This window comes from Narcine bancroftii, chromosome 7 (genome assembly GCF_036971445.1).
Source record: "Narcine bancroftii isolate sNarBan1 chromosome 7, sNarBan1.hap1, whole genome shotgun sequence".
Lineage (NCBI taxonomy): Eukaryota > Metazoa > Chordata > Chondrichthyes > Torpediniformes > Narcinidae > Narcine > Narcine bancroftii.
This window is the reverse complement of record NC_091475.1, coordinates 74,588,934-74,616,197: the sequence shown is the minus strand read 5'-3', so window position 1 is coordinate 74,616,197 and position 27,264 is coordinate 74,588,934. Positions and strand designations below refer to the sequence as shown.

General features: G+C 42.8%; 1 protein-coding gene across 5 annotated transcripts in view; it reads right to left on the bottom strand.

Annotated features, from left to right (window-relative positions):
- The window catches only part of LOC138739012 (importin-5), a 142,729-nt gene that overhangs the window by 49,662 nt on the left and 65,803 nt on the right, over positions 1-27,264 (bottom strand). For all 5 annotated transcript variants that reach the window (XM_069890335.1, XM_069890334.1, XM_069890337.1 and 2 more), the window contains 7 exons: positions 24,683-24,789; positions 18,974-19,098; positions 11,672-11,761; positions 10,843-11,016; positions 8,640-8,858; positions 8,477-8,560; positions 196-328 (listed from right to left, as the gene is read on the bottom strand). In XM_069890335.1, coding sequence (XP_069746436.1) covers positions 196-328; positions 8,477-8,560; positions 8,640-8,858; positions 10,843-11,016; positions 11,672-11,761; positions 18,974-19,098; positions 24,683-24,789 — 932 coding nt within the window. The remainder of the gene's footprint in view (positions 1-195; positions 329-8,476; positions 8,561-8,639; positions 8,859-10,842; positions 11,017-11,671; positions 11,762-18,973; positions 19,099-24,682; positions 24,790-27,264) is intronic.

The window sequence follows — 27,264 nt, the reverse complement described above, 5'->3', positions numbered from 1 at the left end:
TGAAGCTTGGAAACATTCAATTTAATTCTGATTCATTTCAGAAAGTGCTAAATATTTCAAATAGATTGTAGAATTAGGATTTAATGCACATGAAGAACTTGGAAACCATGATTAATTGGATATAGCATGCTTTGAACAGAGCTTGAAACATATTTGGGATGCAAGATAACAGGGAGATGTATCATGTATACTTACTGTCCAGGAGAGCCACTTCAGGTTTAATTGAAGCAGTCTTCATCAATGGTCCCATGACAACAGGAAGATACTGTTGGAATTCCTTCCCAAGGATCTTGCACATTCTTGCCCAAGCAGAAATCATGTAAGAAATCTGGAAAAAGATACGTCTTGAATCATGATGAGTTTCAAATCTTCAATTTTACTTGCCTTTAATCAGATCAGATCCACAACAGGAACACAAAAAATAAACCGATATTCTCACAATTACACATGCAGATTCAGAAAAAAAAAGCAGGAATTTTAGTGTCAATGCTTCATTGTAAACCAATGCCCTGCATTATCTGTACACCAATCTTATTGAAGTTTATTTCTGAAGAAAAATACATTTATAAAGCCATATCATTTAGTTGATTACAGATTTGAAATTTTGGTTTTAAGATGAATTTCCTTTAATTGGCTTCTTGTTGCTGCAGAACTTGTGCATCAGCAACTCTACTCACATTAATGTGAGGTCATGGCATGGTGAAATTAACTTATGTTCATTCTATTCTGAAGATGTTTTTATGAAAGGGCTGTTCAGCCGACAGTGAACACCCCCCACCCCCAAACATGGAAACCTGCTTCCAAGTGCCTGATAGAATAAGGAAATTAAAATGTAGTTTTCATTATGGGTGTGAGAGCATTTTAGAAACTAGAGGACACAGATACAAGACAACAATTGGGGGTGGGATCCAAGATGGACAGAAGGGACTGAAATGTTTTAGAATAGCAAGGAAGGCAAAGGAAGTGCGGTGAAGCAGAACAGGATGGTGGAGGACGTGTCAAGGTTTGTAGGTAAACTTTCCAGTGTTTATTTTAAATGCAAGGCAAATGGGGAAAGTAGATGAGCTTAGAGCATGAATAGGTACAGAAAAATGAGTATAGTAGCCATAATAGAGATGTGGTTGAAGGAGGACAAAAGTAGCTTAAATGTTCCAGGTAATGTATTGTGTGATAGTGGGAAAGAAATTAATCAAATATTAATCAAAGTAAAAATCAAGTTTCAAAATTCCTTTATTGTAATAAAATGTAAAATTACACAAAATTTCCCATCGCCTTGAGACAGAGTTGGCATTGATATTACCTGGTGCCCCTCACAGTAGGAGGGAAAGAGTAACAAGTCCTTTCAGAGACACGGAGCATCCATTGGTTCACCTCCAGTGCTCCCTGTTTGATCCCTTGGTAACCCGAGCTCCAGATCTAAAGCTCCATCACAATCAGAAAGCCTTCTGTTCCTGAGGCCCTTCAGAAGCCATTCTTGCCTTCTCTCTTCTCTTTGGCTTGGCTTCGCGGACGAAGATTTATGGAGGGGGTAAAAAGTCCACGTCAGCTGCAGGCTCGTTTGTGGCTGACAAGTCCGATGCGGGACAGGCAGACACGATTGCAGCGGTTGCAGGGGAAAATTGGTTGGTTAGGGTTGGGTGTTGGGTTTTTCCTCCTTTGCCTTTTGTCAGTGAGGTGGGCTCTGCGGTCTTCTTCAAAGGAGGTTGCTGCCCGCCAAACTGTGAGGCGCCAAGATGCACGGTTTGAGGCGTTATCAGCCCACTGGCGGTGGTCAATGTGGCAGGCACCAAGAGATTTCTTTAGGCAGTCCTTGTACCTTTTCTTTGGTGCACCTCTGTCATGGTGGCCAGTGGAGAGCTCGCCATATAACACGATCTTGGGAAGGCGATGGTCCTCCATTCTGGAGACGTGACCCATCCAGCGCAGCTGGATCTTCAGCAGCGTGGACTCGATGCTGTCGACCTCTGCCATCTCGAGTACTTCGACGTTAGGGATGTAAGCGCTCCAATGGATGTTGAGGATGGAGCGGAGACAACGCTGGTGGAAGCGTTCTAGGAGCCGTAGGTGGTGCCGGTAGAGGACCCATGATTCGGAGCCGAACAGGAGTGTGGGTATGACAACGGCTCTGTATACGCTTATCTTTGTGAGGTTTTTCAGTTGGTTGTTTTTCCAGACTCTTTTGTGTAGTCTTCCAAAGGCGCTATTTGCCTTGGCGAGTCTGTTGTCTATCTCATTGTCGATCCTTGCATCTGATGAAATGGTGCAGCCGAGATAGGTAAACTGGTTGACCGTTTTGAGTTTTGTGTGCCCGATGGAGATGTGGGGGGGCTGGTAATCATGGTGGGGAGCTGGCTGATGGAGGACCTCAGTTTTCTTCAGGCTGACTTCCAGGCCAAACATTTTGGCAGTTTCCGCAAAGCAGGACGTCAAGCGCTGAAGAGCTGGCTCTGAATGGGCAACTAAAGCGGCATCGTCTGCAAAGAGTAGTTCACGGACAAGTTTCTCTTGTGTCTTGGTGTGAGCTTGCAGGCGCCTCAGATTGAAGAGACTGCCATCCGTGCGGTACCGGATGTAAACAGCGTCTTCATTGTTGGGGTCTTTCATGGCTTGGTTCAGCATCATGCTGAAGAAGATTGAAAAGAGGGTTGGTGCGAGAACACAGCCTTGCTTCACGCCATTGTTAATGGAGAAGGGTTCAGAGAGCTCATTGCTGTATCTGACCCGACCTTGTTGGTTTTCGTGCAGTTGGATAATCATGTTGAGGAACTTTGGGGGACACCCGATGCGCTCTAGTATTTGCCAAAGCCCTTTCCTGCTCATCACGGTGTCTGCAGACACCTATCACGGTGTCTGCAGACTTTCATGTTTTACTTTTATTTATATTTGCAGGGCGGCCCCAGTCCGGGCACAGGGAGAGCAGCAGCGGCCCCGGCCCCGGTCCGGGCGAAGGGTAGACGGCGGCGGCCCCGATACGGGCAGGAGCAAGGGGGAGACGGCGGCCCCGGCCTCGGTCGAGTGAGGCAGGCGGAGGCCCCGGTCCGGGCAGGGAGTGGGAGGCGGCGGCCCCAGTCCAGGCACAGGGAGAGCAGCAGCGGCCCCGGTCCGGGCGAAGGGTAGACGGCGGCGGCCTCGATTCTTGCCTTCAGTGCCGACACAAATACCAGTTCCGTGAGCAAGAGAGGTTATTGCTTGAAAACTAGGTGAGGCAATGTGGGTGGAAATCAGCAACCTAGACGCCACCAGTCACCCGGAGTTAGTAGATCAAATATGTAGAGATTGCAGAGGTCTATAAAAATTGCAGGGCTGTTATTATTGGTGATTTCAACCTGCCCAACATTAATTGGGATGCTAAGGTTCTCAACCTTTTCTCCCCCCACTTACATACCACCTTAAATAATCCTTTACTAACCACAGAGCATCTATGGTATTAGACTACTTAAGGTGGTATGTGAGTGGAAAGAAAAAGGTTGAGAACCACTGTGTTAGAGAAATGGATGGAATGAATTTTCTTAAATGTATCCAGGAGAATTTTCTCCAGTAACATGGATAAGCCTCTGGGCAAGGGGAAATATTGGACATTGTAGTGGGAAATGAATCTGATCAGTTAACAGATATTTGGGACCAGTGACCACAATTCTATTGGCTTTTATATAGTCATGGAAAAGGATAATATTGGTGCTCAAGTGAGAATCATAAACTGGAGTAAGCAATAGTTGACTGTATTTGTGCTTATCCTCTGCTCAATTCTCTCTACATCCGTGACAGTGTGGCTAGGCAAAATTCAAGTTCCATCTACAAATTTGCCCATGACACCACAATCGTCGATAGAATCACAAATGACAATGAGGAAGCGTACAGGAGAGAGATAGATCAACTAGTTGAGTGGTGTCACAACCATGCATTCAAATTTAGCAAAACTAAGAAGCTGATTGTGGACTTCAGGAGGAGAAAATCAGGAAAACATGAACCACTCCTTATCAAGGGGTCAGCAGTGGAAAGGGTTATGAATCTCAAATTCTTGGGTATCACCGCTGAAGATCTGTCCTGAGGCTTCTATATCGATGCAATCACAGAGAAGGCCTATCAACAGCTGTACTTCATGAGGAGTTTGAGGAGATTTGACATGTCACGAAACTCTCTTACAAATTTCTACAGGTATTCTGTGGAGAGCATTCTGACTGGTTGCATCACTGTCTGGTATGGAGGTGCCAATGCACAGGGCAGGAAAAGTCTACAGTTGTGAACTCAGTCAGTACTATCATGGGAATCAGACCACTCCATCGAGGACTTCTACAAGAGGTGGTAAGAAAGCAGCCTCAATCCTCAAGGACCTTCACTACGCAGGCCATGCCCACATCTCACTGCTACCATCGGGAATGAGGTACAGGGGCCTGAAGACCCAGCTGCACAAAACAGCTTCTTCCCCTCTGCTGTCAGATTTCTCAAGTTTCTCTTCTTTTTGAGCCCAATATGTATTTTTTTTAATGTAATTGATAGCAACATTTGCACCTGTAATTCTGGTGTAAAACATCAAATTTTGTGACACGTTCATGACAATAAACTCTGATTGAGGATGCAAATGCTTGAGTAAAAGCATGACTGCCAAATGGGTTACATTTAAGAGGGTGATAAGGAAGGTCCAGAACAAAAATGTTCATGGTAGAATAAAGGGTAGGAATAGCAAGGTAAAGGAGCCAGGGTAACAAGAGACAGATCGGCAAGAGAATGTAATTATTTTTCAAATTTTGATAGATTCAAGGGAATCCCTTGAGTACAAGGAATGAAAGAACATAGTGAAGAGCCAAGAGAATTTGATGTGGTTTCAACAGGCAGTGTCAGAGAATTCAAAAATATTTTAAGCATTGTTCTCAAGCATATTAAGAACAAAAGGGATCACCTGGAAAATAATTGGTGCCCTTGAGGTCAAGTGGCATATCTATGTGTAAAGGAAATGGACAAGATCTTAAGTGAATTATTTGTAAATATGTTTACTGAAGAGCTGGATAAACAGAAGGAGGTGAATAATGAGAGTCAAGGGTATGTCTGCATCACTAGTGAAGAGGTGCTCCAAGTCATAGATTGCTTCAACAAGGTTAAATTTCCAGGTCCAGACTAAGTGCATCCCAGAATATTTTACATTTTTTTCATTTTGAATTTAGGCATACAGCACAGTAACAGGCCCTTACGGCCACGAGCCTGGGTTGCCGAATCACACCAAATTGACCTATAACCTTAGTACGTTTTTGAAGGTTGAGAGGAAATCGGAGCACCTGGCAGAAATCCACACAGGCATGGGGAGAACATACAAATTCCTTGCAGACAGTGCCATATTAGAAACCTGGTTGCTGGTGTTGTGCTAACCACTACACTAATCGTGGAAAGGCAGGAAGGAAATTGTTGGAGTAAAACATGAATGTCTGCAGATGCTGAGACTGTAGAAAAACAAAGGAATGCCAGAAGAACTAAGCCAGTCTCGCACAGTCCATAGGAAGTAATAACAATATACCATTGTTTAACAAGGGTCATAAAGATCAGTTAGTCTGATAGCAGTAGTCAGTGTTGGAAAGGATTATGAAGAGAGAATCCATCAGCATTTAGATTGCAAGGGAAAATTATGGAGAGGCAGCATGGATTTGTGCATGGGAAATAATTTCACAAATTTGGTAAATATTTTTGAAGAGGTGACTAAGAAGATAGATGAGGGCAGTTGATGTTGTGCATATAGGCTGTAGTAAATTGTATGATTCGATCTCACTTGGTGAGTTGGTATGGAGGGATAGGGAACACAGGACAAGAGGCCAATAAGCCAACTGGATGAACAAAAAATTGGCAGTGATAAGAGTCAAAGAGGAGCTGCATGAGGAGGTTTTCAGGCTGGAGGACAGTGACCAGTGGAGTGTCTCAGGGTTCAGTACTAAGAGCATTGCTTTCTGTAATATACATAAATGATTTGCACAATGATGTTTGCTGGTGACAAAAGATGTGCTATGGTAGACAGTGAAGAAAGTGGAGTGAAACATGAAAGTCTGCAGTCGCTGTGATTGTAGTAAACACACCAAAATGTTGGAGGAATTCAGCCGGTCTTTTCAGCATCTATAGGAGTCAAAGATATATTGCCGACATTTCAGGCCTGAGCCCTTCTTCAAGGTATAAGCAGAAGCCAGAAGCAGGAATCTCAGAATTCAAACAATGGGAGAGGAATCAAGACCAACAAAAGGTGTTAATTGGATATCTTCTTTCTTTGGCTTGGCTTCGCGGACGAAGATTTATGGAGGGGTAATGTCCATGTCAGCTGCAGGCTCGTTTGTGACTGACAAGTCCGATGCGGGACAGGCAGACACGGTTGCAGTGGTTGCAAGGGAAAATTGGTTGGTTGGTGTTGGGCTTTACAGAAATAGGGAAATGTGATGGGGAAAGGAGGTAGAGTGGTTGGGGTTACCTAGGTTTGCAATGGGATCTAGAAAATTGGGAGAAGGAACGGCAGATGCAGCTCAAATCAGAAGTGTGGGGTGCGGCATTTGGGTTAATCAAACCAGGAGGAATTGACTCTGTTGATGGCAGTTCCTTAGAGTTTTATGAAGCAGAAGGACCTAGAGGAAGAGGTACATACAATACAACTCCTATTATCTGAAATCGGATTCTCTGAAATCCTCATTTTTCTGAAAAATGTTTAAAATTTCGGATAAATGACATCCGAAACAAATCAGAAATCCTCATTTATCTAAAAGGTTTTTTTTGAGCCAAATTGACCTGACAGATAAAAAAAATTCACCCAACATGAAATTAGAACAACGATTTACTTCGTTTTGGTTAACTCCCTTCCCTTTCTATTTCCATTTCTTTTCTACCTTCCCCTATTAACTTTTCTCTAGAAATCTCCCTCTCAAATTGTGTGCCCATCTCCCAGCCACAAGTGGTCGAAAGAATCCCTTGTCCTGGCATCATCAAGGAGAGCGGCCTCCCAGCAACAGCAGGGACCGTCAGTCTCCTGACAGCAGTGGGACCTTGGTGGAGAGGTATCGGTGATCAGCGGTGGTGGCCAGCATTTTTTTGGTGAGAACATTATTTTAATGCTCAAAAAGCCTTCCCTTGTTTGTTGTTATTTAAACACTGTTACAAGTGATTTGCTGTTGTGTCTGGGCTGTTTTTAAAATATGACCAGTTCTCCCAAAAAAAAACATCTATCCAACAAAGGCCTGGTTATTTCGGATAATCAGAGTTTTACTGTAGCTCTTAAGGTAGCACAGGTATACAGTAGCAAAGAGAGTCCCGATGCTTGCCTTCATCAGTTAAGGCATTGAATAGAAGTGTTGGGATGTCATGTTGAAGTGATGAGGCCCCATTGGGAATATTGTGTGCAGTTTTGATTGCACAGCTAGAAAGAGGTATACCATAAATTTGGAAATAGGGAGAGAAGAGGTTTACAAAATTGTTCTCAGAATTGAGGGAGTTATTGTGCGGAGATTGAAAAAAAAACTAGGAGGTCGAGAGGGGATCTTATTGAAGTTATAAAATAATAAGGGGAAAAAAATAAGATGAATAGACAGTCTGTTTCCTGTAGCAGAAGAATCAAAGACAGGAGGGCAGAGCAATAAGACTAGTTTAAAGCTCCTGGACAAATCTAACACATCAGGCATAACCAGCCTCTCTTATTCAACTCACCACTGATCCTACTTGTTTACACGTCTGAAACCTTGCCCCACCCCCCACCCCCATCCCCTTTCCTGCACCAACTGCTCAGCCTTGAGTCCATGTGCTCCATCCTCTTATTCCTACTTCCACTGGTACGTAGGTAGCCCTGGTAGTAATCCAGAGATGACTTAAAACCAACAATCACCACTCAAAAACATAGCAGGAGTTGTAAGTTAATTGTGTATAATTGGGCAGCATGGACTTGTGGGCCAAAAGGGCCTGTTATCATCTTGTATGCATGTATTAAAAACTTGAAGTTCTAATTTTTAAGCTATGCCCAAACTCTCCATATTCCTTCTGCAGGATCTCACCCCATATCCTACATACAACATTGGTACAAACATGTATCACGACATCAGGCTGCTTTAAGAATGCTGTAGGCTCGATAGATGTGGCTCAGGCATCCGGGAGGTAACATACCATCCAGGATTCTCATTCTTGTTCACAGAATTCCTTGCCAGTTTTTATGACTAATGAGTCCATGATCACCATTTCTCTCCTTTATTCCCTATAGAAATGCAATTGAGAAATATATCCAGGACAACTATTCTTCAGCAGAACAACAGCTTGACACAGTAGAAAGAATATCAAGTTAACATCAAATTCAAAAGACGTTGCAGGATTCGTTCAATGCTGCACCAAACAGGCAACCTGAACTTCTCAGTTCAACTTTCAACATAGAAACGACACTAAAAATAATTTAAAAACTGAACGTTTTGCTGTGGCCAACAGGATTTACAAATAACTTCCTGTTGTGATCAGAAGGCCGTTCAGGACAACATACCTGGGGATCGTCATCCTCCAGTTCAGTGGAATCGGTTTGAGTCTTTAGAAGCAACTGCATCACATCTGAGGCGTCTTGCATAAACTGCAAATCACACAATCATTAAAAATGGAACACCCTATTAAGCAAGAAACTCCCTGTATAATTTAGTAAATGGTGTTACCTTGTCTTTACCAACAGCAAGGCCTATTAGGCTGATGCATTCGATTGTTTTCCCCCTCAGAAGTCGGAGCTCTTTCTGTACTCCATTTTCCACAATGTGCTTCAGTGACGGCATGAACAGGTCATAATATGGGACAAATTTCTCCTCTGCAGTGTCGGCTACAGAAGCAATGGAGGTAACAACCTGCTCCAGTACCAGTTTGGTTCCTTTCTGGATGAGCTACAATAAGAAAGCATTGAAAGCATAGGGGTCTACAGGAATTTTACAGCAAGGAGAGCAGTGAATACATGAACACAAGTTTCTTGCTGCCTGCCCTGATCACTTTGAAGCAGAAGGAAGCCAGTAAGCTTCTGAAACCTCTTCTGCCATTCACTGTCGACCAATTCATCCTTAATACTACTGCGCATGATAACAAAGAATAAAAAAATTTGCCCAACACAGCCATGAAGCTTTTATTTGACATTTTGAGGCAAGTTCGATGTTTGCCATTTGTGCAAAAAATTCTCACCCTCAATGTCCTGGTGCTGATTTTAACCCTGCTATGTACCTATTAAATCGTTATCATTTTAACCACTGATCCAAGTATGAACATTTAATTGGCTGAGTTAAACTATACCACTCTCTTTGCCAGTTTTTGTCCATCTGGTGCTTTAGTCAATAAGACGAACGTAGACTAATAGAAAATATGGTGGATTTCTTCCTTTGGTGGGTGAAGCTGGGGTTTGGAAGTGAGGCTGAGACTCCATTCCTCGACTTAAACCTAGTAAGAGTATTACATAATTGCATGCTTTCAAAGTTGGAAGTGATTTTGACCCTGCAATATACTGGTCAGGGAAATGATTCAAAAGAGGCACCAAAAGTGTGGATGACCTTCACAAACTGAGCCACTTCTAATTAATTTAAACTTTAAAGCAAAAGTTGATTTATTTGTATTCCATCACAATTTAACTCTAAAACAAGCGATTGAAAACCCACTTCAATCAATCTTGTTTACACAAACTACAGCTACACGCAGTTCAGTGCAGATGCTGATGGGGTACAGGCCCAAGTCAAGATTGGACCTGTTAACAAACATTTCTATGACTGATTCCACCTGCATTGAATTCGTCCATCGTTATTGAATGAAGATCTACCGGACCAATGCCTGAAGAGGGCGCACAAAATCAATGAATCGGTGCGGACTTGAAAGGCCAACATGGCCTGTTTCCGCTCCGTAAATGGTTATATATGGTTATATGGAACATTATCACCCTTCAGCCTGGAGTTCTCTCAATAAAAACCCTATATGGTTTGGGAATTAGTCTACTGACTGTGGGTAATTGATTATTCCCAAGGTATAATGAAGAAACTGACAGTTTCTCCAGAAAGGGCTGACTGAAACATCATCTCCTCTCTCGCAGTAATGCCTAATGCATTAACAAGTACAGGAATATCTGGGGTTATATTCCTGCACTCCCATGATAAGGTGAAAATATTATAAATCAAAAAAAGGATAGTGGGTTTAGTGTAGGAACTGACACAGGCCTGTGGTGAGAGAGCAGGGCAATGGGATCAGTGTGGGGACTGACACAGGACTGTGGTGAGAGAGCAGAGCAGTGGGATCTGTGTGGGGACTGACACGGTGGTGTTGAGAGAGAGGAGCAGTGGGATCAGTGTAGGGATTGATGTCAGAAGACACTGAACATCACAGTCTAGCCAAAATTCGAAGTACAGTATGGATTCAAACCATCGTAACTTTGAAAAATCACAAGTAGGACCATCGTAAATCAGGGACTATCTGTATACTTTTGCATTGTGTACCTGGTCCCATTTACTTACCATGTTGCCCCTCCCAACTTCGTGACCTTGGATGCCAAATATTTTGGTGTAATATGCATGTAGACATCAGACAAAGCGAACAATGTACTTGAATTTAACATGAAATGACCCAAATTTTGTAAGCTAGATATTGTGTGCACATGTCAAACATTAGTGACAGAAGATGGACTTCTATTTTCACTTGTTCAGCCAAGTCATTGATAAGCACCAACAGTGACTTTTCAGTGAAAACACACTTTCAAGATTCCACAAATCTTCTTCTTTATTCCGACCTCAGAAATAAAAATATTGTTTTTGCTAACTTTCCCCCCCCAATTTGTATAACCAGTTGACATTTACATTTCTATTTTAAAACACAACAACTGAAGAACTGAAAGCAAGTTACCTCCTGTAATTTAGCCACCATGATAACATGCAAGTGGTTGACAAGATTATCCAGATATGGGAGTAACAGCGATTTGGGGCAATCTTCAGTGAAGTTAATGAGAGCAGCAGCAGCGTGAGCTTGAACTCGTGGATTGGCCTGATCTTCCATTGTTTGCAGGAGCTCTGAAATTACCTGTATGAAACAAACAATTATGAAAACTACACACTGTCCATGCCCTTTTGTTTTCTGATTTTTTGAAGATGATGATAATGAGTTCATTGTCTCACAGATTGCTCAATGTACATATGTTTATTATATATGGATTTCTACACATTCCTGGACCACACAGAATTGAATCAATTACAAATGTAAAATTTATGATAAACTATTGTACTGGATAATCATGACCCATGCTTGTTTTAGCCCAAGCTATTCATTCATAGAACATGGAACCTTTTGACAAGACAACATTTATTGCCTATATTTAAACAGCTCTTAAACAGTTGGTTTGTTGGATCACTTCAGATGCCAGTTAAAAATTAACTGGACAGTTGCAAGATTGGACTGGCATGGGCAAGGATAATAGAGCAATTAGTTGAATGCATTGAATGACAAATGGATCATGATTTTAAAAAAATCTGGTTGTTTCATGGCAATCTTTACTAGCACTGGCTATTTATTCAGAGATAGTCATCCAATTTTAATTTATAGCAGCCAAAGTGAAATTCAAACGCATGAACTGAATCACAGCATTACCAGATTGCTTATCAAACCAACCCAGTACCATTTAATTCCCTTTACTTAGGGAAATGTTAAAGTACAAGATAATTGGATAGAAGGTGCTTACCTTATCGTGAAATTTTCTCTGAAACGTTGGTGCAAAATCTGTGGCCATCTGACCAATGGCATTACATGCTGCATATCTCACTCTAGGGTGCTAAAATAAAAATTATATATTATATTTCAAATCCAGCACACAAGAACCAGGAATTACAATTTATAGAATAATCTAAGTTAGATAAAACCAATACATGTGGAAATAATTAATGTGGTAATGGTATAGGTTCCATTATTGTCATGTAATAATACATTTAGAATGTAACATACATGAAATTCTTCAATTAAACCCCAGCAAGGAATGAACTCTCAATTCTTGGTTTACACTGAGCTATTGGAGCCTCAGTCACAACTTTCACCAATTTCTCAACAGATATAGAACACAGAACAGTAAAGCACAAAAAAGGCCCAAGATACTGTGCCGATTCACATAAAAATACTCCATTATTCAAACCCATCCCAACTTCACAGACCATAACCCTCCATTTTTCTTTTAAATGTTTCTATTGTACCAGACTCCACTACCACCCCCAACAATTCATTTCAGGCACCCACCACTCTGTTTAATAAACTTATACCTGACACCTCCCCTACACTTTCTTTCACTCACCTTAAACAAATTTACTATTGTCCCCTCATGAAAAAGGTACTGGCTATCCACCATATCCAAGTCCCTCATAACCTTATACATCTCTATTAAATCATCACTTATTCTTTGCCTTTCCAAAGAGAAATGTCCTGGCTTAGTCAACCTTTCTCCACAAGACAGGTTCTCCAATTCAAGCAATATCCTGGGAAATGCACCCTCTCTATACCTTCCACATCCTTCCTGACAAGAGGAGACTAAAATTGAACTCAATACTACAGTGTGGTCTGAAACATGCAAGTCTGCAGATGCTGTGATTGTAGAAAAAACAGAAATGCTGGAGGAACTTGGCAGGTCATGCAGCATCCACTGAAGGCATATAATTGAAGTTTCGGGCTGAGCCTTCTTCAGGGTAAGAGTTAAAAGCAGGCAGACACTAGAATTAAAAGGTTTGGGAGAAGGAAACAAAAGGCAGAGGAGGAGTACAAACTACAGAAAAATGTGTTAATTGGATATGAATAGAAGGACAGGAGAGAGGAAAGGTGAGAATTGATTGGGGAAGGGGCATTGGGTCTGTGAATTGTTACGAGCCCAGAGGACCCCAAAACCCAGCAGCAATAGATACTCACCAAGACAAATGGTCACTAAAACAAAAGTTGCTTTTAATTATCTTTAAACATGAAAATAGAATCACACTTTAACTTAACTTAACTCTATTTCATCAGATGCAAGGATCGACAACGAGATAGACAACAGACTCGCCAAGGCAAATAGCGCCTTTGGAAGACTACACAAAAGAGTCTGGAAAAACAACCAACTGAAAAACCTCACAAAGATAAGCGTATACAGAGCCGTTGTCATACCCACACTCCTGTTCGGCTCCGAATCATGGGTCCTCTACCGGCATCACCTACGGCTCCTAGAACGCTTCCACCAGCGTTGTCTCCGCTCCATCCTCAACATCCATTGGAGCGCTTTCATCCCTAACGTCGAAGTACTCGAGACGGCAGAGGTCAACAGCATCGAGTCCACGCTGCTGAAGATCCAGCTGCGCTGGGTGGGTCACGTCTCCAGAATGGAGGACCATCGCCTTCCCAAGATCGTGTTATATGGCGAGCTCTCCACTGGCCACCGTGACAGAGGTGCACCAAAGAAAAGGTACAAGGACTGCCTAAAGAAATCTCTTGGTGCCTGCCACATTGACCACCACCAGTGGGCTGATATCGCCTCAAACCGTGCATCTTGGCGCTTCACAGTTTGACGGGCAGCAACCTCCTTTGAAGAAGACCGCAGAGCCCACCTCACTGACAAAAGGCAAAGGAGGAAAAACCCAACACCCAACCCCAACCAACCAATTTTCCCCTGCAGCCGCTGCAACCGTGTCTGCCTGTCCCGCATCGGACTTGTCAGCCACAAACGAGCCTGTAGCTGACGTGGACTTTTACCCCCTCCATAAATCTTTGTCCGCGAAGCCAAGCCAAAGAATTTACCCACTTAACCTAACTTTGTGTGTGTGTGTGTGTGTGTGTGTGTGTGTGTGTGTGTGTGTGTGTGTGTGTGTGTGTGTGTGTGTGTGTGTGTGTGTGTGTGTGTGTAGACAGAGAAAGCCTGTTTGACTCTGCTTACAAAACCACATAACCTTCTTACAACAGCAGACTCTCCTTTCAGACACCAATGGCTCCAGCCTGCTCTTTCATCTGCTGCCTTTGATAAACAATAATACATTAGTGACATCTTTTGAGCACTCTTCAAAGCTCTTGCAAAAAGGTGTGAGAAGCCACTATGTCTACCATAGCTCCACTATTTCAAATAAGATCTGTTTTAAAGTGTTTCCTTGTGACCTACTCGAACAAACCTTACCCAATTTATCTCCGAAAAACATTTCTATATACTCTGTCACAGAATGCAGAGCTGGAAGAAAGGAGACATGGTGATAGATTGGGGAAGGGGGGTGGGTGGGCAGGGAGAAGGCTAACAGAAATCCAAAAGTCCATTTTAATGACATTCAGTTGGTGGGTGCCCTGATGGAAGTGTGGTCTAACCAATTTTATAAATCTACAACATTACCTCACAAGTCTTCAACTCAATCCCCTGACCACACCATAAGCTTTCTCAACTACTCTTTCAACTTGTGTGGCAATGTTGAGGGATCTCTGAACTTGGACCACAAGATCCCTTGGGCTCACCACATGCTGAATCCTGTGATTTATCAAGTTTATCCTTCCAAAGTGCATCATTTCATACTTTCTCTAAATTGAACTACATCTCTGCATCCTGACAATAGCTTGTGGTGCTAACCTTGCAATTTTGCATTAACACACTGGGAGAGAATGGCACTAAGATCAGCCAGGGCTGAACTCAACTATGCAATCCAGAAGGAAAAGCACGGGTACGGACAGAAGATCCACAGACAGCTGTGTTACACCAGTGATAAGAGATGCATGTGGCAAGGGATCAACAGATCACAAATCAACCTATTGAGTTAAAGACAACACTCCCTTCCGGACAGACTAAACATCTTCTATGTAAGGTTTGATGAGAAGTTCCATGTCCACTGATGAACATGGCCACTGCTAAGACATGACTGAGATGAGAAGAACCATAATCCAAGGTGATCTCACACAAGATAGCTGGACCAAAAAACATACCTGGTGAGGTAATGAAGGACTGTGCAGACCAATTTACAGAGGTATTCATGGACATCTTCAATATCTCACTGCAGCAGCTCATCATTCCATCAGGGTTCAAGTCAGCCACCATCATCCCAGTACCCAAGAGGGTGACAATAATAGTGCCTTGAATGAATACCGCCTTGTGGACCTGACCTCCACTATAATGAAATGCTTTGAGCGTCTGGTGATGGAAGGCATCACCCAAAGACGCTGGATCCATTTCAATTTGCCAATAGAATAAATTGTTCAGAGATGATGCTATAGCCATGTCCTTTCATTCCGTCCTGACGCACTAGGAGAACGACACGTCATATGCAAGGCTGCAGTTCATCAACTTCATCTTGGTGTTTAATACAATCATTCCCCAGAGTCTGGTGGAGAAGCTGTCTTCACTGGGATTCAACAACCCTCTTTGTAACTGGATTCCCAAATGGAAAGACCAAAGTCTGTCCAGGTTGGTAGCAGAACGTAGAGTACCATCATGTTGAGCACTGGCGCACCTCAGGGCTGTGTGCTCAGCCCACTCCAATTCATGCTACTGACCTATGTCTGAATCAACAAATCCAGGTCCTATAGTATCATTAAGTTTTCAGATGACACAACAGTAGTTGGGCCTCACAAGCAACGATGATTCACAATACAGAGAAGAGATGATAAATCTCATGTTATGGAGCAAGAGTAACAACCAGGGTCTCAATGTGGACAAGATGAAAGGGATGATTGTAGACTTCTGGAGGACCAGGAACAACCACCCTCCATTAGTGGAGAGAACTAAATTCCTGGATTTCACTTAATTAGTGACCTATCATGGACACAAAATATCTCCTCACACGTCAAGAAGGTGCAACAGCGACTGCACTTCCTGAGAAAACTGATGGAGGTAAGGCTACTGGCCACCATCATGTCATCCTCCTGCAGGAGCTCTGTTGAAAGCGTCCGAACCGGCTGCATCAGTTTGGTACATTGGTACATTTCTACAGAGAAATAGATCAGACGTCAATCCACAGGTCCATGAGTGGCACAGGGGATCACTGGAGTCTTCCTTCCCCTGATGTAATCTACTGGGATCACTGTCTGACGAGATCATGAAAAATCATTGAGGACCCCTTCCATCCCACACACAGCATCTTTCAGCTGCTCCCATCAAAAAAGGTGCATCAGTGCCAGCACCATTAGGCTAATAAATAAATTCTTCCCACAGGCAGTGAGAATGCTGAATGACCAAAGGAACTGCTCTCACTGACCATCTGAGCCCCTCGTATTTATCAACAATTTTTTTGCATATATATGAATACTTGTCCTACATATGTATTGTTTGTCTACATGTGTTTTATTTTAGATGTGGGTCTGAATCCAGGACTGCAGAATACCGTTTTTTTCTAGTTGCACTTGTGCAATCGATTATGATAAAATTGACTTGATATGCTACACCCTATGACCACTCTCTGCACTATCTACAACACCCACCGTTATGTCATCTGCAAAGCAACTGGCCCTCCTCTTTGTAATTAAAAAAAAATGATTAGCAGAAAATAGAGCTATCAAAATAGATCCCTGTGAAATGCCATTAGCCACTAAACTCCAGGCAGAATGTGCTCCATCTCTACCATATTTACCTTCTGCAGGTTAGCCAATTCCAAATCCACGCAGCCAATGTTCCATGTATACCACGCCTCATGACTTTCTAAATCCAAATGAGCCTACCGTGGGGGACCTTATCAAACCCATTACTAAAATCTATGTACACCATACCCAATGCCTTACCTTCAACTCGGGTGGCACCATTGGCCAGCAGTCAGCACAATGCCTTTACAGCGCCAGCGATCGGGACCAGTATTGGAATCCCATGCTGTCTGTAAGGAGCTTGTACATTATCCCTGTGTCTGCTTGGGTTTTCCCGGGAGGTGGGGGGAGGGGGTTGCGGCAGCTCTGGTTTCCTCCCACTGTTCAAAACATTCTGGAGGTATAGATCAATTGGGCGACACGGACTTGTGGACCGAAATGGCCTGTTACTGTGCTGTATATCTAAATTTAAATTTTGTTGTTACTTGCTAAAGTCTTAAATTATGATCATGAGGTATGACTTTCCCCTTGTAAAGTCATCCTGACTTTCCCTTAGACGAGGCTTCTCAAAATGCTCAAAACCTGTCCCTATACAGAATTTATTGTTACAAACGTCACAAAATTTGTTTTGCGGCAGCGTCACAGTGCAAACATTTAAACCAGATAAAGTAAATAAAAATACTGCAAGTAAAAGAAAAAGACAAAGGTAATGTCAATGATTCACTGTTCATTCAGAACGATGATGGCGGAAGGGAAGAAGGTGTCCTTGTACCACTGAGTGCTTATCTTCAGCTCCTTTAACTTTTTTCCTGATGGTAGAAGAGGGAAGAGGGCATGGCATGGGTGGTGGGGGTCCTTGAGGATAGAAGCTGCTTTCTTGAGACACTGCCTCTTGGAGATGTCCACAATGATCTCCTACCCGTCAGTGAAGAGATGTTGTTTCCAATTCATACCAACTATGGTCTTCCGATGAGCAAGTTAAGAATTCAGCTACAGGAGGGGGTGCAAAGGCTCAGGGCTTGGAATTTGTTGGCCTGCATTGAGGAAATAATGGTGTGAAAGGTTGAGCTGTAGTTGATGAACAGCAGCTCTATGTATGAGTTGCTGTTGCCTAGGTGATCCAGAGCTGAGTGGAGAGCCAGTGACATTTTATCTGCTGTGGAGCGATTGTGACGGTATGCAAATTGAAGTAGATCCAGTCCTTTACTGAGGTACGTGTTAATTCTGCCCATGACCAACATCTCAAAGCATTTCATCAGAGTAGATGTGAATGCTACTGAGCGATAGACATTGTGGCAGCTCACCTTGCTCCTCTGCAACAGTTTGCCAACCACTGACACAATCTTTGGTCTAGAATTTCCTGGATTCTCCCTATAATCTTTGCATTATATGGGAACTGCCATTGTCTGGAACCATGCCTGTCACCATCACCCTAGCAATCTCTTCCTTCGCTTCCTGGAGTAAATTGAGATTTATCCAGTCCTATTTGGTCTTTCCAAATGCTTTTAAGAAGCCACACTTCCTCTTCTCAACTTCAACATTATTCAGCACATTTACCTGTTGTATGCTAACCTCACATTCAGCAAAGACCCCTCCCCTCCCCAGTGAACAAAACAAAGTATTCATTACAGGCCTCCCCCTATTTCCTCTGTGTTCAGGTTTATATTCTCCCTTTTACCACCAGAAATTCTACCCTTGCATCGATATTGAGAAGTTGAAGTCTTCTGTGACAATAACCCTGTTATTTATGCTCCTTTACAAAATCTGTCTACTTTTCTGCTCCTCGGTGTTCTGGTGGCTCTTTGGGGGTCTATACAATTCTCCCAATGGAGTGATTGCCCTGTTTCTTGTTTCTGTCTTTTACCCAGACTGACTCAGTCAACGATTTCTCCCTTTCAACAGCTGTGATAGTATTCCTGATTAGAAATGCCATTCCCCGACTATTTTTACTTCCCTAACTTTTGAAGCATCTAAACCCCAGAACATCAAACCGCCAATCCTGCCTTGCAACTGCCAAGTCTCTGTAATGGCCATAACGTCATAATTCCACAGATTGATCCAGGCTCCAAGTTCATCACCCTTATTCATAATACATCTTGCATTCAATATAATCCTTACACTAACCCAACCACTCACTGTATTTATGCCTTATCAACTACCTAGTTTTTCTGCACATTGCATCTTCGTTTCTACCAACTGCTCCATTATCTGACCCTACATTCTGCTTCCCATTTCCCTACCTTGCAATTTTAAACCCTCCCCAAGAGCTCGAGCTGTTATAATAGTCACCAATTCTACATAAATGCTCAAAGCATTTTTTATTATTTGTGTACAGTATTGGTCTTCTGAACTAAATTTCTCAGTGGAGACTCAGTTACCTCAACACCAATATTTCAAACAAATGGGCAATCTTACGCACAAGCAGCCAGTATTAACAAGATACTCACTTCACAGTCGCGGAAGCAGTACACATATATTTTGTTTCACTTACTGGATCTTGAAGGAAGAGCAAGACAAAATTCACAATTTCATTGAGGATTCCCTCCATTTGCTGATGGCAACCTTCTCCGATTGCTGACAAGGCCATCAGCCCTGCATGTCTGTACTTCCAGTCAGCTGCAAGTAAACATCAAAACTCATGTTAACCACACATATTTACACAGTAATTCTAATATGGGAAAACATCCTCAGTTTAACTTTAACATCTTTAAAACTCACTGTAGCAGTCTACTTATCCAAGAGACTGAATGATCACTATCCAGTGGCATTGACCTCTACCATCATGAAGTACTTTGAGCAACAAGTAATGGAAAACATCAAATCAGACCTTCCAGCAATATTTAACTCAGTCCAGTTTGCCCATTGTCTAAATCAGTGTGCAGATGAAGCTGTAGTCTTACCCCTCAGTTCTAACCAGCTGACAGAATGATGCCTCTTATGCCAGGCTGTTGTGCATTGACTTTACCTCAATTTTCAACACTATCACACATCAGAGAATGGTGAATAAACTGTTCTCACTGAGACTCAACACCCCACTCTGCAACTGAATCCTACATTTCTGACAGCCCTTTCCAGGCACCTACTATTCTGTACAAAATCCCGTATAAAACTCTGAAACTTCCTCCTCACCGTAACCACATGTCCTCTTGTGTTATGGTTTTACCTTGGCATTGTTTACTCTGAAGTAGAAAAGGCTAAGAGGAGACCTAACAAAGGTGAATAAAAAGCATTGATAGTAGTTAGCACAACAGCTTTACAGCGCCAGCGACTGAGACCGGTCCGGTGTTCAAATCCTGCACTGTCTGTAAGCAAATTGTATGTTTTCCCCATGTCTGCGTGGGCTTTCTCCGGGGCCTCCAGTTTCCTTCCACCATTCAAAATGTACCAGGAGTGTAGGTTAATGGGGTCTAAATTGGGCAGCATGGACTCATAGGCTGAAATGGTCTATTACCGTGCCGTATGTCTAAATTAAAAATAATCTAAATGTCCACCCTATCAATGCCTCTCATGATTGCATACACCTCTGCCAGGTCTCCCCTCAGCCTTCTCTGCTTCAGAGTAAACAACCCAAGATTGTCCAACCTATGCCATAATTTGCACCCTCTAAATAAGGCAATATCCTGGTTAAGTTGTTCAATTTTGAAGGCAAATCAATACATTGGATGTTGTGAATAGAGTGTCACCAAGAATTAGTGTCCTCCAGCAGTAGCAAATATTAATGTTTAAATTACCAAGGGAAAAAGATAGCTTTTAACTGAAATAAAGTTGCATGTCCTTAATGATACTACTGGTAAACCCCGACTTATGATGAGGTTCAGCTCCAGGATTCACATGGTAAATTGACATGATCCCAAGTTAGGGTCTACGTGTACAGGTAGTATTCCGCTTTGTCTCTGCTAGGAGGCCAATGCTCCTGCTGGGAGGCCGACGTCCCAGCCCGCTCCTGCCGGGAGGCCGAGGTGGCGCCGGGTAACTAGGGGTAGCAGCATAACCTCGAAACCTACTTTGTGATTTGGAATTCATGCGCAGATCACTGTCGCACTCTCTCCCTTCTCAGCGACGGCAATCTGCACATGCATTCCAAATCACCTTTTTTTTTAAAAAAAAGGGTGTGGGGTCCATCAAAGCAAAAGAGGAGCACCAAAATGATGAAGTTTTGGGGGGCGGTGGTGGTGTCAGTGGGAAGCGATCTGTGTGTGCTGATTGGAGAAGGAAAAGCAACCACATTGATGTAGGTAGACCCCAACTTACCTTGATTCAAAACAAATTCTGATCATCGTAACTTCAAAATATCGTTAAGCTGGAACATCGTAAATCGGGATCTATTTGTATCAACATGGTTGCTTTTCTTTCTCTGAAGGAAATGGATATTGAATAATTGAAAATGTATAAAAACAGTAAATGCTGAAAACACTGCAGGTCATATAGCATCTGGAGTAGCAGTTGAATGTTTCAGGTCTGAGGCAGTTCCCAAGGCCATTCCAAGGGGTCCCATGGCAGAAAAGTTAACCACCTTTCTCCCTCCTCACACGCTGCTGAGTACTTGCAGCATTTTTTGTTTTTGTTTACTACAAGATTGCTTTTCCCATTTCTGGATCCACAATACCACTTCCTAAAGGTGGAGAAGCAATGGCCCAAAGCAGCTTTGAAACAACCTTCAATTACTGCAAGTAGATGGTCTAACACCACTCAGACAGCCACATTCATTATTTTGAAGGTGATTTGCGTCGTAAGCTTGTTAAATATTTCACAATTTTAGCTTATTTCTTGGCAAAAGCATAGGATTCAACTAAACTAGATATCTATTACGAAAGGAAAGGGTGGTACTGTTAGCACAACACTATCTTTCAAGTTTCTAATCCTCCAGTTCTGAAATCACCCTCTGAAAATTTGGGGGCCAGAAACAAGAAAATAAAATGTCAAAAACACTGATCGCACAACATGATTAAAGCACCAAGAACCGAGGTTAACACCACTGCTCTGTGTAAAGAATATGCGTGTTCTCTCCATGATTGTGTGAGATTCCTATGGTTTCCTCCCATGTTCCAAAGATGTACAAGATATTCCCTCTGAGTTTGAGGGAGACTATTGCAGATATTGCAGGGGTTCTTAATGTCCTTAGCCACAGGTGTGGTGCCAGACCAGGGCTCCATTGTTTAAAAAAAGGGTCCAAAAGTAATCCTGGCCAGTGAGCCCGATGTCAGTGGTTGGTATTCGAAGAGATTGGATATACAATTAGTTGTATAGCCAGGGAATGATTAGGGATAATCAACAAGGTTTTGTGCGCGCTAGGTCGTGTTAACCTATCTTATAGAGCTTTGAGGAAGTTACCAGGAAAGTTGATAAAAGAAAGGCTGTGGATGTTGTCTACATGGACTTTAGTAAGGCCTTTGACAAGGTCCCGCAATGAGGTTAGTCAGGAAGGTTCAAACGCTAGGTATTCGTGGCAAAGTAGTGGTCTGGATTTGACAATGACAGCTCAGGAGAAGCCAGAGAGTAGTAGTGAAAGATTGCTTCTAGATTTTCAGCAACCTGCCTAAACAAATATCGACCAGTAGTACTTGGATCAACAGTGATGATGTATTTTGAAAGGCTGGTGAAGCATACCAGCTCCTGTCTGAACGATGATATGGATCCATTCCAGTTTGCCTATCATAGAAACAGGTCTATTGCAGATGCTATCTCACTGGCTCTACACAAAGCCCTGGAACACCTGGACAGCAAAGATACATCGTGCTCTTTATCAACTACAGTTTGCCATTTAACTCCAAAATCCCCTTAAAACGGATCAACAACCTACAAGACCCGGAGTTAATACCCCACTGTGTAATTAGATCATGGATTTCCTCACCTCCAGACCACAATCACTGAAGATTGGCAAGAACTTCTCTTCCACAATCTCCATCAGTACTGGAGCTGTGTTCCTAGCTGCCTGCTCTACTCACTTAACAACTAAGACTTGTAGCTTGATATGACAAATTTGCTGACAACACCACAGTAGTGGGTTGTATAAAGGAAGGGGACGAGTCAGCAAACAGGGTGGAGATTGAAAACTTGGCTTAATAGTGTACCAACAACAACCTTGCACTCAATGTCACCAAATCTAAGGAGCTGATTGTGAACTTTAGGAAAAGAAAGCCAGAGGTGTACGATCCAGTAATCATTGGTGGATCAGAGGTGGAGAGGATGAGCAGATTTAGGTTCTTGCGAGTCCCTATCTCGGAGGCTCTTTCCTGGACCCAACACACCAATGGCATTGTGAAGAAAGCACGTCAGCACCTCTTCTTCCTCAGGAGTTTGCAGAGGTTAGGGATGACACCAGAAACCCTGGAAAATTTCTACAGAGTTGAGGTGGAAATTATGCTGACTGGCTGCATCACGGTCTGGTTTGGGAACCCCAACATCCCTGAGCGTAAAGTCCTCCAAAAGGTATTTGAGATAGCCCAGAACATCATAGGCAAAATGCTCCCCATTGCTGAGTACATCTACAGGGAACACTGCTGTCGGATGGCAGCAGCAATCATCAAAGACCCACAGCACCCAGCACATGCTGCTGCTATCAGGAAAGAGACTTGCACCACCAGGTTCAGGAACAGCTGCTTCCCCTCTAACACCAGAATCCTCAATAACAAAGTCAATCAGACTTATTTAAGGACTAACTTGTGCACTTTATTGATTGATTTTCTTTGTTCCCCCTGTATTGCAGTTTGTTTACATTTGTTGTCAGTTTAGATTTATTTTATTTGTTTACATGTTTTACACTGTGTACAGTTTATTTTTGCACTACCAACAAGTGTTAATTCTGCCATGCCCGCAGGAAAAAGAAATCAGGGTTGTATGGGATGTCATATATATGTACTTGACAATAAATCTAATTTGAGACTGGAGGCCTGTGACGAGTTGCTTGTCTCAGGAATCAGTACTGGGACCATTGTTGTTTGTCATCTATGATCTGGATGATAATGTGGCAAATTGGATCAGCAAGTTTGCAGATGACACGAAGATTGGAGGTGGAGTTGTCAGCGAAAAAGATTTTCAAAGCTTGTAAAGGGATCTGGTAAAATGGGCTGAAAAATGGCAGATGAAGTTTAATGCAGACAAGTGTGAGGTGTTGCATTTTGGAAGGACAAGCTAAGAAAGGACATACACGGTAAATGGCATGGCACTGAGGTGTGCGGTAGAATAGAGGGATCTGGGAATACAGATACATAATTCCTTGAAAGTGGCATCACAGGTGGATAGGTTTGTAAAGAGAGATTTTGGCATATTGGCCTTCACAAATCAAAGTAATGAGTACAGGAGTTCAGACGTTATGTTAAAGTTGTATAAGACATTGGTGAGTCCACATTTGGAATATTGTGTTCAGTTTTGGTCACTGAACTACAGGAAGGATATCACTAAGATGGAAAGAGTGCAGGGAATATTAGGATGGTGCCAGGACTTAAAGAACCGAGTTACTGGGAAAGTTTAAACAGGTTAGGACTTTATTCCTTGGAGCGTAGAAGAATGACATACATACATACAGCATGATTACAGGCGATTTCACCCATTGGGTGCTGCCCAATTCAAACAGTAGGAGGAAACCAGAGCCCCCGAGGAAAATCCACGCAGACATGGGAGAACATACAAACTCCTTACATACAGTGCGGGATCCGAGCCATGGTCCCAATCGCTGGAGCAGTGAAGGTGCTGTGTTAACTGCCACACCAAGGGGAGATTTGATAGAAGTATTTATAAGGGGGATAGACAGAGTAAAAGTTGAGAGGCTTTTTCCACTGAGGGTAGGTGAGATTCAAACTAGAGGACATGGGTTAAGAATGAAAGGGGAAATGTTTGGGGGAACATGAGAGGAACTTTTTCCACACAGAGAATGATGGGAGTGTGGAATGAGCTTCCAGTTGAAGTGGTCAATGTGGGCTCATTTTTAAACATTCAAGAAGAATTTGGACAGATACATGGATGAGAGGGCTTTAGGCTGGGTGCAAGTCAGTGGGACTAGGGAAAAAAAAATGGTTCAGTACAGACTAGGGGAAAGGTGGGGGGAGAGGTGGCCTGTTTATATGCTGTAATTGTTTGGTTCTAGTAGGTTAATTGATCACATTGGTGTAATTAAGCAGCGCAGGTTCATGGGCCGGGAGGGCTCGTCACCATGCTGTATCTCTAAAAAAAAAGTGAAATTACTGAATACATTATTACTCACAGTTTTGCAACATCTGCATGATGTGTTCTTTTATCAGTGGGAGAACAACTTTACCACCAAGGCCACATGCTATCCTGTCCAGGGCACTCTCACCAGCAACAGCATTACTAGATGGAGAGAGAAAAAATTGTGTCCCAATCAAATAATTGACTTATGATTATCAGCCAAGCTTTCAAAAGTTAAAAAACATATGGCAGAATTTAAAAAAAAACAACTCTAAATGATAAGTCACTATCACTTTTCTAAGACCCAAAGTCAAGTCGACAAGAACCTGCTTGCAAGTCTAGGTTTGAAAATCAGTCTTCGGAAGTTTTGGCAATTACTTATCTGCACTTTGCAGTTCGAAAAGTTCCTGCTTTAAGAGACATATTTTACTTAATTAATACCTTGCATTTATAATGTTCAATAAACATTATAAACTTTAATGTAGTAAAACACCCTTTAGTATTTCCCAGGAGTATCATAAATTAACATAAGATGATGAACCACGAGGAACCCTGAAGAAGCCGAAAAATAAATTCAATCAAATCAGGAGCCCACGCAGCCCCTCGAATCTGCTGCCCGATTTTAGATTTGTTGTCAGAGTTCATGCATGATATCACTTTGTCATGCGGGAGAAGCAGAATTACCACTTGTTGGAGTGGGAAAAAAAAATCGTACACTACATACATATGCAAACAAATAAAGGAATGTAAACGAACTGACTGTGCGATACTGAGAGAGAGAGAAAAAAGTAATAGTCCTTAAATGAGTCCCTGAATGAGTTTGTTGTTGAGGTGTCTGATCATTTAGAAAGATTAAGGAGGATACAACAGTCACCCCAAACATACATGGTTTCTATTCTTCCAACCTTTCTTGCTTTAGCCTAGCACAATCAGTTCAAAGCAATCTTAAAAATTATTCAAACTCCTCAAAGATCGTGGAAGCAAAGACCCAAAACCATTGGAGCATATATATGCATCTTAAAAGGGCAACCTCATCCCTCAGCTGCAACTTGACCCCACAATAAAACATCCTTTTCACGTCCGCCTCAACAAGACTGCTGAAATTGATTCCGATCAAATGGACACATTCATTGCAATTTTTTAAGTCATTTTGCTTTTTAGATGAGAATGAAATAAACGTTGCCCTAGAGTCACTTTCTCTTGAATGACATGGGGTGGTTGTGGGTTAGGTACAGGATCCTTTATCCGGACGGAACCCTTGGGGGACAGTGTTCCGAATTTCAGATTTTTCCTGATTTCGGAAACCCCACCCGAATTGTGCTGCCGTATCCACCCCACCCCTTCCAGTCACGCGGCCGCCTCCCCCAAGCGCTGGCCGCACCTCCCCCCCCCCCCAAGCACTGGTTCCCCCCCCCCCCACTTACCGGATTTTGGAGCTTTATCCGGACTTCTAAAATCCGGATAAAGGATTGTGTACCTGTACCTGGGTCAAGACAATTGTGCATAAGTGAGGCTGTAGTGTACTCATTTTATTTTTAAATTGAGCCATACAGCACGGAAACAGGCCATTTCAGCCCACAAGTCCGTGCCAACCAATTTAGACCTAATTAACCTGAACTCCGTACATTTTGAACTGTGGGAGGAAACTAGAGCTCCTGGGGAAAAGCCATGCAGACATGGGGAGAATATGCAAATTCCTTACATACAGCATGGGATTCCAACCCCAGTCTTGATTGCTGGTGCTGTAATGTGTTGCACTAACCGCGGCACCAACCATGCTGCCTCATTGGGGGTAGAGCAACTCACCTTCCGTTGAAATAATGGGCATCCTATCCAATTTAGGCTTGTTGGCAATCTCACTCAAAACCTTTTCAAATTGTTTCCCTCACTTCAAGTTATAGAAACTAGGAGGGCAACCAACCCTTCAAGTAAAATCATGAATGCTCACTGCAGCAACATTGAAGAAAATCTTCTGAAGACTTGATAGAATGGCCAAAGGTTGCAAACTATCACCCTGGATCAAGCAGCCTACAGAACCAAGCCTCCATTGCAAATTCTCACCTTCCCCTGCCTCCCTTGGATCCTTCCTATCCTCCACCTCCTGATCTGCACAATCCTCCTACCCCCATCACCTTCTGCCCCATTGACCCCCATTCCAACACCTGCAATGTCTTCACCATCCCTTCCAACCTTCCCCTTTCAGAGGCAGAGTGCTCTGTTCACAGAAGTGGCCTCACCTTTATCCCCCTTCCCCCATACTTTAAAGAGTTCTGCGCACACCATGATACCAAACACATCTTCCATTGCCTCAGTCTCCGTGCCTATTTCCTCAACCAGGATTCTCCATTCCCCCTACAAAACCCTTCTGCTTTCTTTAACCTTCCTCCTCTTGGACACCTCTTTCAAGCTCTGGACCTTTATATTCCAAACTGCCAGTGAGATATCAACTACTTCCTTCTCCACTCCCCTCACTCATTCTAATCTCACCCCCAAAGAATGCCTGGCCCTCTACTCTCTCCGCACTAATTCCAACCTCACCATCAAATCTGCAGACAAGCGTGTTGCTGTTGTGGTTTAGCGCACTGACCTCTATCTGGTCAAAGCAAGATGACAACTCTCAGACACATCTTCTTACTC